The 18,247-nt window shown below is 38.8% G+C and overlaps 1 protein-coding gene across 1 annotated transcript in view; it reads left to right on the top strand.

Moving 5' to 3' along the window:
* Positions 1-18,247, top strand: part of LOC142151488 (zinc metalloproteinase-disintegrin-like VLAIP-A) — a 53,565-nt gene that overhangs the window by 26,639 nt on the left and 8,679 nt on the right. The window contains exons 10-16 of the mRNA XM_075207192.1: positions 105-189; positions 4,507-4,637; positions 5,212-5,389; positions 7,114-7,203; positions 14,535-14,730; positions 16,897-16,999; positions 17,346-17,490. Coding sequence (XP_075063293.1) covers positions 105-189; positions 4,507-4,637; positions 5,212-5,389; positions 7,114-7,203; positions 14,535-14,730; positions 16,897-16,999; positions 17,346-17,490 — 928 coding nt within the window. The remainder of the gene's footprint in view (positions 1-104; positions 190-4,506; positions 4,638-5,211; positions 5,390-7,113; positions 7,204-14,534; positions 14,731-16,896; positions 17,000-17,345; positions 17,491-18,247) is intronic.

Raw genomic sequence — 18,247 nt, forward strand, 5'->3', positions numbered from 1 at the left:
AGAGCACATATGGTAAGGTGATTTTGAGAATCATGTGAGAATTTATAAGATTATGAAAATCAAATGTGCCATCCTGTGGTCACACAAATCTGTTTGTCTCCCAGGAACACAGACTTTGACGGACCTACGGTTGGGCTGGCCTACGTGGGCACCATGTGTAGTAATTCCCACTCTACAGGTGTAATTCAGGTGAGTGTGCGGTTACGCCCACTGCTCCAGGCTTGAATGAACAATAAAACAAATGTTTTTTTTCTCCTTTTCAAGTTGCCTGAGACAAAATAAAATAATAATTTGACATACACTAGAACAATAAGAGATCACGGTGCTTTTGAAAAGAGTCCGTATGCACACTGCATCTTCAATAGGGATCAGTGTAAACTTTTACAGATGTACAAGCTGCCTTCACTGAAAAATGTCATTCCTGTTTTTTTTTTAATTATAATATTTTTCCTTATGTTTAAATATAATTTAGAGAAAGGGGAAATTGTTCACTTCTGTGCAGGTAGAAATTTGAATAATTTATACTGTTTAATTGTTGCAGTAAATGTCTGTACTTGGTGGCTCTTCTCCATGTTTCTCATTTGCTTGTTACTTACATTGTGCTGCAAGTCATGTAAGTGTGTTATTGTTAATGAATGAACTGGACACTGCAGGGATAGTCTGAGTGTGTGAAGGGTGTTCATAGGGAATTTGTATTATCTAGTGTTGTCTACAGCACGGTGGCTTAGTGGTTAGCACTTCTACCTTCCTGATCATGGCCTTATCTGTGTGGAGTTTGTATGTCCTCTCCATGTTTGTGGGGGTTCTCTTCAGGTGCTCCAGACTCCTTCCACATACTGGTAGGTTAATTGGCTGCTCTTAAATTGACCATAGTGTGTGTGTGTGTGTGTGTGTGTGTGTGTGTGTTAGGGAATTTAGACTGTAATCTCCAATGGGGCAGGGACTGATGTGAGTGAGTTCTCTGTACAGCGCTGCGGAATTAGTGGCACTATATATAAATAAATGATACATAACTACTGTGGCAGGCTATTGTAGAGTCATAGTGGATCTGCACACACACTGATTACAAGGAGGTAATATGGATGGACAACATCAACTCTGCACTTTATTTTGTCACTGTTTGTTTCTGACCTTGTTATGAGGTCTCCCTGCTTCCTCCTACAAAGGGGGCACTGTGGGGACAAGTTATTTAGTGAAAAATTTGTTTTTACATTTGTATTGCAATTCGTACATTCATGGAAGTAAATGTTTCATGTTACAAATGCCTGCATGGCATGTAATAGTGTTACAAAATGTGTATTTATATGCTTATTGCGACAAAAACTACTGTACTGTTTTGTTAAGCTGTTAATAACGTTTTTAAAAAAAAACAACAACATAAAAGACAGGACTTTGCTCTATAATAAAAACATCTTCTTTAACTTTGCTACGACTGGACAATGTCATGAGTTATCTGCTAGAAAGATTTTGTAGGACCAGTCAGATGCTTAAAAAAATTGCCTTAAAAGTAATTGCATAAAGTTCACAATGGTCAGTGCCACAAACCAGCCATGGCAGTTTAGTGAAGGCACCTAGGAAGGTATGTGGAGATATCCACAAGAGGCCAGTCCTCCTTCACTCCCAGATGATTGGATCAAAAACACATGGTACTATCTCCCCATTTCAAATGTGAAACTACAAAGGAAATGTGGGAGTTGCTACAAGATTGGAATGAAATGCAAATTGTGTGGATGTTTTGTATACAAAAAACCTGGTCACCTAAAGGTCTGCTTTCGAGCTACAAAAAATAAAAGGAACCAGCTAATGATGCAAAATATTCAACAGACAGAAAAGTGTCATAAAAGTGGATGGTAACACTTCAGATATTGAGGCTGCCTTTCCACCAGGAAAGTAGCAGAAGAGCAGCTCATGATCGGTCAAGATACATCGTTTGTCCACCTGCTTCACAGCAAGGATGAAGTACCAGAGAAACTCAGAGAATATATTGCCCAATATTGCCCAAGTAAGCAGCAAATTTTGTGGGTGTCAGATGCTTTTTTTTTTTTCAGTGCAGACTTTGCAGACAGCAGCAAAACAATTCAATTTGTAGAAGCTGACATTTGACAAACCATTTTGCTCATCCCTAGTCTAGTCCCTATCAAGTTTCAGCATCATGGAGGATTTATGGTGAAAAAGGGAAATTGTAGCATGGAGGAAAAAGGGAACCGGTTCATTGACTAGACAAGAGTTTTTAGCATTAGTAAGATTGCTGTGTTTTATAACTCCATATATAAATAATCAGGCAAATCGCTTGGTGCAGATTCAGCAGTAATTCTGGCTGAGATGAGCACACATGTATGGAGTTGGTGGTAACCAAATCTTTTTATGTAAATGTTTTGTGGGGTGTTGTAAGTCAATTATAAGGTCGTCTCTCTGTATGCAGTATTATCTGCTCTTCCAGCTAAAGTGAAGCCACATCCTGTGAGCAAGAGTTTGAAAGTTTTTTCGTCTTACCACTGAAATTAAAGCCACAGTCCCACATAGTTTATTAGTTTCCTTCTTTAAATAGCATTCATGTGATAATCATTTTTCTCAGCAGTCCTCATACAATTAATTATCTCCTTTTCAAAAGCTCTCTGGTTGGCAAACAAAAAGGACTGTCAGACACAGTCTGTCAAAATATCATGTGATGACGGAGGGGGGGGGGGATTTCAAAGTGCAGACAAAGCTCAGAGAGGCATTTCAATGCCTCTCTGCTCACTACATCATGTGCCATGTGACTGTTGTTGCCATAGTTGTCCGGAATCATAAATCATTAATAGCAGCCTGAAGAAAAAAAACAAGGGGAAGTGGGTAAGCACCAACATTTTTCTTATTGTTTGCACAGTAATTTGTATGTAAAACACACCTAATTTTTCATGGTGCTTTAATCTGAAACACAGGAAAAGGAGCCACGTGGCGTTGAATTCAAAGTAGGCAATCCCTCTATCAGAAAGAAGGAGAGAGAGCAGTATCACCTCTACCTTCAGTTAAAAAATATACGAGATGATTCCAGTTAAACTGCCCTGTAGAGTTTAAACAGCCACACACCTATAATCATGGAAGGAGACTCTTTATCCACAAGAAGCAGAAGTGGAATAAAGCTGCTGGGGAAGAACAGTCACCACCAGACAAGCATGCACTTTGATGACAATGGGGATTTAAGACAAAGTACAACTCTGAAAGCAACAGATTGAAGGCACAATTAGTTGTAGGGATGTTTGGAAAAAAAATATGGTGAATATTATGATGCCACTAATGGCAGTGGCAGCTGCATGGAAGATGAAAGTGAGACATCATGACATTAAACTGGGCTTCCTCAATGGTGACATGGAAGTGGAAAGCTAGAAGGAACAACCTGAAGGATATTCCAAAAAAGAAGACCACTTTGAAAGTTACAAAGCTCACATGATGGACTCCAGTAATCCACCATGGAACTCTAAGAGGAACCAGCTTATTTTTTACAGGAAGGATTTGTACGAACTCAAGCTTATCAATGGTTGTACTGCTAGTATAAAGATGAGAAATGTAGATGACCTTTTATACAAAAAAGACAGATGACAAAATGAAGTAAAGTACTCAACAAACACTTTGAAGTCAGAGACCTGAGAGATGTTGGAATCCAGATCCACAGAGAGGAAGAGCTGGTCATCGCAAGTTAACGATTAATTGTGTGTTTGAATTAGTGGACAATAATAGTAGTAATAATAATACCATTTATTTTTATAGCATCTTGCTCCCTATAGGACTCAAAACAATTTACATTTTTGCATAGAGTGAAGCAGCCCTCTTGGGTACTCTCAGCTGCTATTCTATGGAATCATCCCTACCCCACAAACAATAGGGTCCATTTTTGTCTGTACTTGAAGGAAACACAGGCAAACATGATAGTGCCATGGTGGGAATTGAACCCATAACCCCCACACTGTGAAACAACAATGCTAACCACTGTTCCAATCATGCTGGTTCAGTATCAAGCAAGTGTCTGTTGAATTATGTACAGTAACCAAATATGTTTCAGCAACGTAAGCTAGCCAAGAGATGGTTGGGTTGTGCCAGCTGGCAACAATTCTCCGTGTTCTACAATAACAACCAAGGGTGTATCAAGCTTGCAAATAGGGAAAAGATCAATGCTAGCACCAATCCTGTTGATGTCAGGCATCACCACCCACGAGACCTATTGGATTTATTTATTGTGAGACTGACAAGTTGCTTTGACTCAAGCTAGAAGTAGATAGGACTCACAAGATAAGTAGCTGTCAATTGAGGGTGTTAGTATAATGTTTATACATATGTGTGTATATATATATATATATATATATATATATATATATATATATATATATATATATATAAATAATCTTATTGCAACAAGTGTACTTAAAAGAACAAAGCAAAACAACTTTATTTTTTTTAATGCATAGAGGACCGTAATCAGTAAATAGTGACCATTGTTTGATCCTGTCCAACACTCTCCTCCCATCCTAGGACCACAGTAAGCAGTCCATCAGTGTTGGGGCCACAATTGCCCATGAGATGGGACACAACTTAGGCATGAATCATGACTCAAACAACTGCATCTGCACTGCGGACTCCTGCATCATGGCGCCCAGTCTGAGGTGGGATCATTAGCTCGAGGTTTCCTATATACACCACATAATGTAGCTTAGCATCATGTCTATGGTCCTACAGGATCCGGATCCGGCTCTGATTGAAAGTCCCTGAAAAATCAAATTGAAATTGATAAATGTTAATAGATGGATATATTTTATCCAATAAAATAGTAGAAATGATAGAATGTGGCGCATAATTCCATCTGTTTTAATTCTTTGGAATTGGCAGACAGTGACCTGAGGATCTGTTATTTGCTGGACCAGTGTAGTTACAGTGGGCAACACAGATAGCCATTGGCACTGCTGATGAGCGTAAATGCTATTTTTCAACCTGAAGGCAAAAGATAAGATTATACAAATCCGTGTTATTAATTATCAATAAGGGCATTATTTAAAAATGGTGAACTTTTAATGGTTCATGCATATCATGTAAGTACTGAAATGCATTTTGTACATGCACACCAATTATTTAGTCTTATCCATTCAACGCACACATACCCTGGCAATGTATCATGTATGTAGCCTTGTAGATTGTCTGTCTGTAAAATCCCTGCACTTTTTCACATTTTTCTCCCCACAGCTATAACACTCCGCGGCTATTCAGCTCCTGCAGTCAAAGCAACTTCCAGGACTTTATCTTCAGTCGCATGCCAGCATGCATGAGAGACGAGCCGTCCAAAAAGCAAATTCAATCTCCGGCTTTGTGTGGAAATAAATTCACTGAGCTGGGGGAAGATTGTGACTGCGGCACAGTGCAGGTAATGACTGAGGATGTTGTCACATGTTGCCAGATAGATTCATTAGATAGTAGACTTTACTTAAGCCTAAGGGAAGAGAAGTTTGTCCAGTTTTTTCCAGACATTTTCTCCCGATGTGTTATCTATAACAACTTTACCAACGACTGATAAAAAAAAATATCCCGATCAGCATGCCGATTCATGTGTACACACTATATACACGTTTTACAAGATTTACATTTAGATCTGTGCTCTTTGACTGTCACATCCGTCGGCTGAAAAGACCATGACTCTATAAGCCCTATGGAGATCCTGATCCTGAGTGCATACACACTGCAGAATTGGAACAACATTGTTCCATTATTAAATGAGATTTACAGGTCAGTTTGAAAATCTCAATCAATGATTTCATGTGCTTTGGGATGACAATTGTTCATCATTTCAGTGCACACACTAATGCGTAATCAGGCTGAACGGTTGTTTTTCGTCCGATTGACCCAATAATCAGTTGAAAACCATGTAGTGTGTACCTAGCCTTAGAATACATCTATTCAGAACATGTCAACTTTTGACCCTTTTCAGCTGAATACTGAAGAGAACTGAATTGGACACACTGATAATCCTTACGAAAATATAAATATAGTGTATTGCTTAATTGATACAATATTGACAATGAACAGTCAATGTTGTGTCTATCAGGTTGGCTTTCACATCAGTTAGGATGCTGTGCAGGGGTGACACTCTATGGTATGATTGGTTAGTATTAATATGGCAGAGGGCCAATCTTTGGCAGATACCAAGCAACCAATCGGTGCTCATGAGAAACCCCTCTGAGTATTAAGTACTGTCATATGGGGTATAAGAGTTAGCTGTGTTGGGTCCCTGGGGGCTGCTACATGCAGTTGCTGTCCCAAGGGTTCTGCCAGTTCTATATAACAGAGAGCCAGCATATTAATTTTGTCAACCACCTTTAAATGGAGGTGGAGTGCTGGTGTGTGGGCAATAGTACTATTCACTGCTGCAATCTCTCGCCCGGGTAATAAGAGGAACGGAAGAGCCCCAGGAAAAAGCCAACCTTGGGGGAGGGGAGAGGGAAGCCCGTACATTACCACATCTTACTAGGTAATAGTGCGGCTGAAAAACAATAAAAGCACTTCATGTACAGGGCCCAAAGTCATTTTGATTTGCTGCTGTTTATATGCACTCTAAAAACATAGGCATCCTGTAGAGATGACAATATAGATTTCATAATCATGCATCCTAGTCTAGTGGTCCGTCACTAGTTAATTGCATTTTTATATTACCAAAATGAGTTACCACTACAGCAAGTGAGACATAACAGGACAGTGTGATCCTGGGAGTGTATGATCTGCCCAGCACAGCATGTAGCCCTGTGTTATAAATTTGTTTACAAGCAGATGTTCATTTGTACGTTAAGTAATTTTTTTGGGGGGTGTGGGTAGAGAAGGCTCCAAGTGATCAAGTGCATTTGTATAAATCACAACAATATTGAATTGAGACACACGTTACAGTCAGATGGCTTTTAATCTGAATGTTTTTGATCAGATTGTTTGCGTTTAAATCTCACAATTACAATACTTATCAATTGATTTGGGCATTTATATGTGATTGGTTCTCGCCCACAGCTGAGAGGTTTGTGAGCGGTGCCCATGTTACCTTGTTACTTTCAGTTTGCCTTCCTTACAGTAGTAGACTTGGCTAAGTGTGTATTTATTGTGTTGCAGGAATGTACCAACCCTTGCTGTAATGCTGCCACATGTAAGTTCAAGGCCAGCGTGCAGTGTGCAACAGGGGAATGTTGTGACAACTGTAAGGTAAGTGGTACCTTGTATAATATATTGCACCTTTACCAATAGACACCGGACCCTACACTGCCATTCTCCTCAGTAACAGAGCAGGACAATGTCATATGTGCGCAAATCCCATATATGCTACAGAGTATAGAAATATACACTCAATTGTATAACATACTGGCCTCAGTTCACAAAAACCAGTGTTAGATTTGTCATTAAATATTTTCTAAAAAAATGACTTGAGAAATTAGAGATAATAGCACAGGATTTAATAAAACTTTTTAAAAAAGTTTGAGGTTACCATTCTAAAGAGTAATATACACCATCCCTTTTCCCATTGTGGCTGTAACAATCTTAAAATGACACTGAATTAAGTAAACCGTGAGGGTTTATTTCATTCTTGCGAATTTTAAACCAATTTACCAGTAGACCAATTCAGTTATACATAGAGGTCAGTCACTGTCAGATTTAATAAAAACAAGCTGAAATTCAAAAGCTAATTTCTAGTGTCCAGTTACTGCCACTTTACAAATCAGGATTATCTCTCTATGTGCACAGAAGAATTGCAGAACATTTAAACCCCTGTATGTTAATATTATCAAATTATACATACTGAAAGCTGATTTTTGTTTAGAAACTTTTTTTAGAGGCTAGACTTCCCTATCTTGCATCACTTGAAGCGTATAACTGCAAATATCTGAATGTTTTTTTAGCATAACATAAATGTTCTGTTCACATTGGTGAATATATATGAAATTACTAGAAGTTTGAAGAAGGATGCTTTGCTTTGGGGTTTGAGCTTTTTTTGTTTTGCCTAAACACAAAATACATGTGAATGAATACGAATGAAAAAATAACTTCCTTATATACCGGTAGTCCAAAATGGGTCAGCTGATCTCAGCAACATGTGATCATAGTAATGCATTTAAAATTGCAATTAAAACAAAGTATACATAAAACTACAAATTACTTTTAGAACATTTAAAACCTATCCATAGATATTAACAGACATTCAAATCGATTTGTAAATCATAACAGTTTCTTATAACTTCATTTGTCATATCTGGTTCGTCATGTTAAACGGATATTTGGCCTCCATCAGCCATATATAGCAATACATAACTATTTAATCTAATATGTTCATGATCCAAATCCATATAAACAGACTCCATATATAACGGTGTCTGTGCAATTATTTAATGAATCCAAATGTATATATATATATATATATATATAGTGCAAGATTCCTATCTAGTACCATTAGAAAAAATACAGTCACCGCAAATCGTGTCATGGAGGCTCTCATCCAGCCCATTTCACTAGGAAGTGGGCAGAATGCAGGAGAATGGCTTGCTCTCCCGGGAGTCCGGGAGACCTACCCAGAATTCGGGAGTCTTCTGGACATTTTGGGAGAGTTGGCAAGTATGTACCTACTGGTGGAAACAACCGGTAAAGTTCACCTGCACCTACATTTCCAGGCTTGCAGATAACCTGGAAAATGTGTATGGTAAAAATAGTAAAAATGTCACTTTAAAGTATAATTCCACCCAAAACATGATATTCCACCAAAAACTTAATTTTTATAGTAAACCTCAACTACAAAAAATTACTTACCTGGAGCCCAGTGTTCAGTGTCTCTGGCAGATCCCCTTTATGTGTGTTGTTGGGGAGCATACTTCATTCATTTATACATTTACTTCTTTCTCCTAAAATACGTCTCTTTTTATCTTTAATGTCTTTAATCATGAGAGGGGATATTTGGGCTGCCACTTTTATATATATATATATATATATATATATATATATATATATATATATATATATATGAAGCTTATTATTACATTGCTTGAAGTGCACCTCCAAATGTGCCTTTCCCACAGAAGTGTGACTGGAATTTGCAAAATGCTTTCCATTTAGAGTATACAATCAATTTTAAATTTTGCAGGAACAAAAAATGTATGCATCCTCCAAATGTAACATACATAATAACATAGTAACATAGTTGATGAGGTTGAAAAAAAGACAACAGTCCATCAATTTCAACCTTGATCCTGCGATCCCTCACTTATATTTGCAATTGGTCCAGATTAAACAACCACCAATCTGTTTCAATTGGGAAAAATCCCCCCAGACCCAATATTGCAGTCCTATTTTTACCCTATATCCACTGCTATCCTTCATTTTAATTAACAGTCATATCCCTGGATACTCTTTTCCGCTAAAAATATGTCTAACCCTTTCTTAAACATATCTATTGAATCTGCCATCACAACCTTCCCTGGCAATGAATTCCATATCTTGACTGCCCTTACTGTAAAGAACCCCTTCCTTTGCTGGTTGTGAAACTTCCTCTCCTCTAACCTTAGGGGGTGACCACGTGTCCTGTGTATAGTTCTTGGGATAAAAAGTTTCCATGAAGTTCTTTGTATTGACCCTTAATGTATTTGTACATTGAATCATATCTCCTCTTAGACACCTGCTTTTCTAAAGTAAACATGCCTAAACTGGCTAACCTTAACTTAATGACTCCATAACCTTTATCAATTTTGTCGCCATTCTCTGAACCCTTTCTAGTTCCAAAATATCTTTTTTATAGAGTGGTGCCCAGAACTATACTGCATATTCAAGATAAGGTCTTACCAACGATTTATACAGTGGCAATAATTGCACTGTCTTCCCTTGCATCTATGCCCCTTTTTACGCCTGCCAATACTTTATTTGCCCTTGCAGCTGCTGCTTGACATTGAGCACTATTACTAAGTCTACTGTCCACGAACACTCCCAAATCCTTTTCCATTATGGATTCTCCTAAATTACTTCCATTTAATTTATAGATTGCGTTCTTGTTTTTGATCCCTAAATGCATAACCTTACATTTATCTGTGTTAAACCTCATATTCCATTTGGCCGCCCAATCCTCCAGTTTAGTCCCTCTGTAGATAAGCTACATATTGCTCTGATTTTATTACCTTACAGAGTTCAGTGTCATCTGCAAAAATGGAAACTCTCTAAACCAGGGGTCAGGGAACTTTTTTACCTTTTACCCCCAAATATATTTAGATACGACGACGTTACCCCCTTGATTTGAAAGGAAGGAAATCATATATTATTAATTATTTGGAATTCAAAATTTTATTGAATCTATTCAAAATTTCTTTGAAAGCTTCAACTTCAAAACTTCAGGTTTTGGAGAAATGATGTTGCTTCATTTTTGATACGAGAGCATCAATATTGGGGCATTTTGACGTCAGAGCAATTTGGATACAGTCTTCAGCATCCAATCGGTTTCTCAGCTTTGTTTTAATGTTCGTTAGAGTGGAAAATCCTTGTTTGCAAAGGTAGGTTGTCAGGGCCACCTTAACAACATTATGGGCCCCCGGGCAAAGCAGTGCAGCGGGGCCCCTACCTCTATATATGTGTATCATATATAGATATATATATATATATATATATATATATATATATATATAGATATATATATCTATATATATATATTTATATATATATATAGATATATATATCTATATATGATACACATATATAGAGGTATAGATATAGGTATAGATATATATATATATATATATATATATATATATTTATAGATATAGATAGATAGATAGATAGATAGATAGATAGATAGATAGATAGATATAGATATATTTGCAGGATTTTTTTTTTTTTTTTTTTTTTTTTTTGCAGGATTATTTTACTTAAGAGCCCTGTCTATGGGGCCCCCTTGCCTGTGGGGCCCCCGGGCACCTGCCCATCATGCCCAATGGAAAAGATGGCCCTGTAGGTTGTTGCAAAAGGCAGCAACTTTTTGACTGCCTCCTCATGTGCAATTTTGATGCCTTTGCAGCTGTTGACATCCAAAAATATGACAGATCTGCTTTGTTTTCAAATGCAATACGTGCTTCATTATTGCATCGAAGCTCAAGAAGTGCCTCTGCCAACCCATGAGGCTCTTCTGGTACAACAGCAATGTCACATTTAAAGGGGTCTACAATCCAACTGACAGCATGTGAATAGGCAGCATTACCCCCAGGAATTTCATTTTTACCCCATTTGGGGTAATTTACCCCTGTTCCCTGACCACTGCTCTAAACCATCACCAAGGTCATTAATAAATAGATTAAAAAGGCCTGGCCCCAGCACGGAACCTTGAGGTACTCCACTTGAAACTTTTGACCAATTAGGAAATGTTCCATTTATTACAACTCTCTGTTCCCTATTCTCTAACCAGTTTCCTAGACCCAGTTACCTTATTTTGTAAGCCAACCTCTTGTGTGGCACTGTATCAAAGGCCTTTGCAAAATCTAAGTAGACCACATCTACTGTGCTGCCCTGGTCTAAGTTCCCACTAACTTCCTCGTAGAAACTAATTAGATTAGTTTGACATGACCTATCCTTCACAAATCCATGTTGATTCCCACTAATAATCTTATTGCGCACCAAGTAATCCTGAATACTGTCCCTTAATATACCTTGCAGTAGTTTCCCCACTATTGATGTCAGGCTTACAGGTCTATAATTCCCTGGTTGTGACCTCGTCCCCTTTTTAAACAATGGCACCACATCTACTATTCTCCAATCCCTTGGTACTGAGCCTTATGAGATTGAATCTATGAAAATTAAGAAAAGCGGTCTAGCTATTTCTGATTTTAGCTCCATAGGAACCCTTGGGTGTATGCCATCTGGACCTAGAGCTTTATTTATCTTAACATTCTTCAGTCGCCTTTGGACTTCTTCCTTTGTCAAGTATTTATTAATTGTATGTTTCATTTCCGTTTTAATGTATTATTTCTACCATTTGTTCCTCTCTAGTAAATACTGAAGAAAAGAAAGTGTTTAATACCTCTGCTTTTTCCTTATTATCATTTCTCATTTCACCCATCTCACTTCTTAAGGGTTCTATATTATCTTTTTTTAATACTTTTGCCATTTATATACTTAAAACAACTTTTGGGGGTTTGTCTTACTTTCTTTTGCAACGTGCCTTTCATTTTCTTATTTAGCCAATCTAATTTCCTTTTTGCATATTTTATTACATTCCTTGTACCTACGGAAAGACTCCTCAAACACTTCAGACTTAAACAATTTAAACGCACGCTTCTTCCTTTGCATTTCTTCCCTTACCTTTTTATTTAGCCACATTGGTTTAGACTTAATTCTTTACATTTATTTCCCTATAGGAATGAACCTATACGTGTATGTTTCCAACAACATTTTAAAGACAGCCTACTTTTGTTCCATATTCTTACCTTCAAAAACTTTGTCCCAGTCTATGCACTTTATAGACTCATTTAGAATATAAAAATTTGCCAATCTAAAGTTTAAAGTCCTAGTTGATCCCTTATAATGTTGCTTATGGAAACTAATTTCAAATGAGACCATATTATGATCACTGTTTCCCAAGTGTTCTCTTACTTGAATATTTGATATTACATCCACATTATTTGTTAATACTAGGTTCAGTATAGTTCATAGTTGGTTCCTCTACTAATTGGGAAATATAATGGTCTTTTAGCGTGCTCAGAAACCTATTTCCCCTAGCTGTACCGCATGTCTCAGTACTCCAATCAATGTTCGGATAATTAAATTCCCCCATAATTAAATCTAGAGCTAGTGGTGTAGCCTTTTCAATTTGGTTTATAGCAACTTCTCTAACTTTTTACTCCACTGGATATTTCCACCCACAATGCCTCTATATTATCACCAATATTCTCGTAAATAACTTCCTGAATACTTGGTTTTAACTCTGGCTTAATATAAAGACATACTCCTCCTCCCCTTTTATTTACCCTATCCTTCCTGAAGAGAGAATAGCCTTCTAAGTTAACTGCCCAGTCACCAGGTCTCTGTAATACCTATAATATCACACTGCTCATTCATTGCTACTAGTTCTAACTCCCCCATTTTACCTGTCAGACTTCTTGCATTTGCAAGCATACAATTAAGTCTATTGCCTCCCTTAGGTATTTCTTTTTGCTTTGACAAGGGCCTCTCCTTGACGACTATGCTTCCCTTTCCCCCGTCTCCACCCCATTGACTCTTGTTAAATTCCTCCTTACCACTCTTAATGTCTATCCCATAAATACTTGCTTGCTCCTCCCCCCCGCAGCCTAGTTTAAAATCTCCTCCAACCTTCTAACCATCCTCTCCTCTAGCACTGCAGCCCCCTCCTCATTCAGGTGCAATCCATCACGACAATAAAGATGGCAACTGACCAAGAAATCAGCCCAGTGCTCTAAGAATCCAAAACCCTCCTTCCTACACTAATCTTTTAGCCACGCATTAACCTCCCTAATCTCCCGCTGCCTCCCTGGACTAGCGCGTGGCTATTCAGATAGTATTTCTGAAAATACTATCTTAGATGTCCTTGCCTTAAGTTTGCGACCTATGTCCCTGAAATCATTCTTTAGGACACCCCTTCTTCCTCTAACTCGGTCATTGGTGCCAACATGCACCAAAACCGCCGGGTCATTCCCAGCCCCTCCCAACAATCTGTCCACCCGATCAGCAAGATGCCGAGCCCAAGCACCCGGGAGACAACACACTGTTCGGCATGCATGGTCCCGGTAACAGATTGTCCTATCTACCTTCCTAATAATTGAACCCCCTACCACCACAATCTGCCTGGGTCCCTGAGTAACTTTGGTCCCCTCTATGCTGGAGAGACGTTTCCCCTGGTTGCTAGAGGAAGCAGTGTCATCCAACTCTACCAATTCTGAACTGCCTTCCACAGTATCTTCATCCAATCTGGCAAATCTGTAGGAAATATGTCCTTTCCACTCCTTTATGTCATTTAAATAATCTCATCCTGTAAAGCAAAATTAAAATGTTGTATGTTGGTGTGCAAATCACCCCCCCCCCCCACACACACACACAGACATGAACAACATTTTCTAAAATATAAAGTTCCAGGATCTTATCAAAATTGAAGATCTTTGAAATATAGTTGTAATTGTGGAGGTGTGGAGAGCGAGACATTTCCTGTACACCGCAAGCTTCCTGTCAGTAATCCAACTGAAGGACACTGCAGAAATGGCTGACCACTTGCACTCCACAGCAAATATAAATAAAATAGCACATCTCAATTTCTGTGAAAGTGTGGAAAATGTGGATAGTAATTTTTAGTGGTCTCCTTCTAGGATTCACAACACCCTGCCGAAAGTACAATTTAAGTTACTGGATCAGAGTCTGACTGTAAAATCTGATGTTTTTCTAATTAATATCTGTAATATTATTGTTCCATGTAATATAATCACCTGATGCCATAGGTGCAGGTCTGACGATATGCATGCAATCAGTGGTATCTCGGCTTACCGCTTCCATCTCTTGTCTCTTTGCAGATCAAGAAAGCAGGAACAGTGTGCAGACCGGCGAAAGATGACTGTGACCTGGCAGATATGTGTGACGGAAAATCTCCAGTCTGCACTACTGATCGCTTCATATACAATGGCCGCCCGTGCAACGATGGCCGAGGGGTCTGCTACAACGGGAAGTGCCCAATGATGCAAGGCCAGTGTTCTGAAATGTGGGGATCAAGTAAGTGAACCCCAATATGTGTGCTGTGTGACCCTAGGGCAGGGGTAGACAACCTGTGGCTTTCCAGTTGTTAAACTACATATCTGTTTGGGAAAACAAGCTATTGTGGGACTACAACTCCCAGCATGAGACCCCCAAGTTAGTTATCTGTGCCCTTGAGTGTCAGTCCATACCCATGAAGGGAATAGTACAGTGTATTAGAAATAATGCCTTAAGCGTGGCACAAAGGATAATTTGGTAACAACTAAATATGCTGACGCTTAGTGCATTTAATTGTGAGCAAAATCCTGTTTATCCACCTAGGACAATGAATAGATACGTGTTGTGTTGGGGAAGCGCCCACGTGCAAATGTGCGGCCATTTGTGGGATTTCGTGGGTAGATTGAAATGCACTTGATGTATTAAGTAAAAACATCACTTTAAAGTCCTTTCTGTACACATTTTAGCACCTCCCATTCATTCTTTTTCCGTTTTCCGTTTTTCTTCTAAAATATTGCTTCTCTGAGGCGTCTTCCTACCCTAAATAAATGATGAGTAAGGGGGGGTGTTGGGTCTGTCTTTATTACATGATTTAAATTTGTGCATTTGAATGTTATTCTACATTGGTATCTATTTGCATAAAATGTGCTCTATACAGCGCACCTGGTTGATGCAACGGGTGTCCCGTTAATAATATAGCCCACGCCCTGTTTCCGCCACCTCCGAGCATGTGTTTACAATCGGGCCATTTTATGAAGGAGGAACAGGCTCTGTAGCAAAACACCAAACCTGTAGAACCGCCCCTTTAAGGCTAATTTAAATATCTAGTTCTGCAACCCAAAATCTTGTTTGTCATGTAGACTGAGGCGCATTCCTGTGCATAGCGCACATTCAGCAAGCAATTCCCGATCCGCTGAGCGCCTCTTATCAGTAGGAGCAGCATTCTACATCCCCTCCATTTTCACATGATAAGTGGGTCGCAATTGCACAAAAATATGCAAAATAAGTGCGTGATGTGTTAAATGGCATTTGCGCTGTGAATCCACGTTTCTATGCTGTCATTTCTACTCTGTCATAAATTACTTTAACTGACTAAAGCTTTGTAGAAGCTGATGTGATGATGCTTGCATATGAAATCTGTACTAATCCTTAATTATTATCGTTTATATAGCACCACCATTTTACTCAGCACTGTACAGCGAATATGTACACTCACTCACATAAGGTCTTTGTCTCATTGAAGCTTACATTCCCAATAACCAGAGCCCCGGGGGCTGCTCTATTCAGCTGTTTTCCTGGGGCTCCTCCATTTCTCATACAGGCCCGGTCGGTCTCTGGATTTAGATTTGTGATTGGTCCTCCTGCTGTAACCTCACTCAGCCGCCATTTAAAGCTGGTGAGCTACATTGAGTTGCGGTTCAATAATACATGCAACAGTTTTTCCCCATGTTCCAGAGAGGGGAATGGGCAAGTGGGTAAAATAATTTCTGCATATGGTATTGCAGCATTAAATTATAAAAATAATAATAAACTGACACCCGACCACTTCTGACTCTCAGGGCTAGATTTACTAAGCTGCGGGTTTGAAAAAGTGAGGATGTTGCCTATAGCAACCAATCAGATTCTAGCTGTCATTTTTTAGAAGGTACTAAATAAATGAAAGCTAGAATCTGATTGGTTGCTATAAGCAACATCCCCACTTTTCAAACCCGCAGCTTAGTAAATCTAGCCCTCAGACCTAATATTATTCCACATAAACAAGCACACAGGTCCTGAGTCGGACAGATTATACTACAACCTAAATCCTTCATTCCCATAGGTGAAAGGAAGCTCATGAAATCGCCCCAATACAAAACCTTTCTACTTTTGCCTACTAGATCTTACATGCCATGTCCAACCTTTCCCATAATGCTGTGCTTCATACACTGCCCTTCCTCAGGATCTACACAAACGTTATTTTGCATATTTGTATTTGGTATCCATATTTTTGTGTGTCCATTGTATATGTAGACTAGATATTTGGAAACCGTATAATTTCTGTATCTATATACAATGAGGCAGTGAAGTTCCATAGACATCCAGTTTGTACCTCTGGTTACTGCATTATCAATTACATTTCATAGCTCTGTTTAGAAACTGAGAAGCTCTTGGTATTAAAAATCACTAAAATCACCTTTTCTGACATAGGTGCTGCGGTGGCAGAGGACTCTTGTTTCAGTGTAAATTCAAAAGGCCTGAACTACGGGCACTGCCAGGTCTTGGAGGGCAAATTTATAGCATGTGCAGCCAGGTAAGTACTAAATTGCCCCTGTCTTTCAAATGAATATTCACTGATCTGCAGATTATCAGGATCACATAGGGTTTAGATCTAATGACCTATGATATCCTGTCTGTTGCCCATCTGGGGGTAAATGTATCAAGCTGAGAGTTTTCCGGCGGGTTTGAAAAGTGGAGATGTTGCCTATAGCAACCAATCAGATTCTAGCTGTCATTTTGTAGAATGTACTAAATAAATGATAGCAAGAATCTGATTGGTTTTTCAAACCCGCCGGAAAACTCTCAGCTTGATACATTTACCCCCAGATCTGGATTACAAATAGTAACAGGGTGAGTGTTTGTTATCTGTCTTTCCACAGGGATACAAAGTGTGGAATACTGTTCTGCTTTGGAGGTAGTGACACTCCCAGTGTTTATGCTTCTGTTGCATCATTTTCAAAATGCCGTGGGGTTATGGCTCCCGCCGGATTGGTGCAGAATGGAACGATGTGTGAGGAAGGAAATGTGAGTGCACAGTAAGATTTAAAAGGGTTGTCCACCTTTTAGCTTATGACTTGTACATACCACCCCACACTGTAATTGAAGTCCTTTATTTTAACCCAACACTCCCCCAATCCCTCATCCTCCACTTTTATGTACTCCTAAATCCTTAGGGCTGTTCTTTCATGTCCTTCTTCTTTCTTCTTTTCCATTTTCCTTCTTTCATCTGTGGCAATTCGATGGTTAAAAAATGTAGAAGAGAACCTCATGGTCGATGGAAAACTTGCTCCTTGCAGAGCTGCAACAGGAATGACAGACCAGAGGCCTGTCTGTAACTTACCAATCAAGAGCGGTTTTGCTCTGATTGGCTAGAGCAATGAGGAAGCCACTCGGATTGGTTGTTTGCGCATAGACCCCACTTGTGGGGTATTAAAGAATTTTAATATATCAATGTTGGTCAATTATGCATTTTATGAGTGAGCCTCATTGATGCTATACAAAACAGTGACACATTCCCTAGAATTAAAAAGTCTTTCCAAACTCCAAATGGCATTCACATTCCAGCTGGCATCACTCTCTAAGCTGACATCAGCAGACTTATATATTACATTGAGCTCAAAAACATCCAGACCATTTTAAAGGTGTCCACTGCAATTACCTAATACCACCTCTTCTGGTATGTTGTTCCACATCCTCACTACTCTTTCTGTGCTTTAAGACAAAAACTTTTTATTGTGGTTTTTTTTTTTTTTACAATCTCAACAATAGCCCCAATGTCCTG

The sequence above is a fragment of the Mixophyes fleayi genome, chromosome 4 (assembly GCF_038048845.1).
Source record: "Mixophyes fleayi isolate aMixFle1 chromosome 4, aMixFle1.hap1, whole genome shotgun sequence".
NCBI lineage: Eukaryota > Metazoa > Chordata > Amphibia > Anura > Limnodynastidae > Mixophyes > Mixophyes fleayi.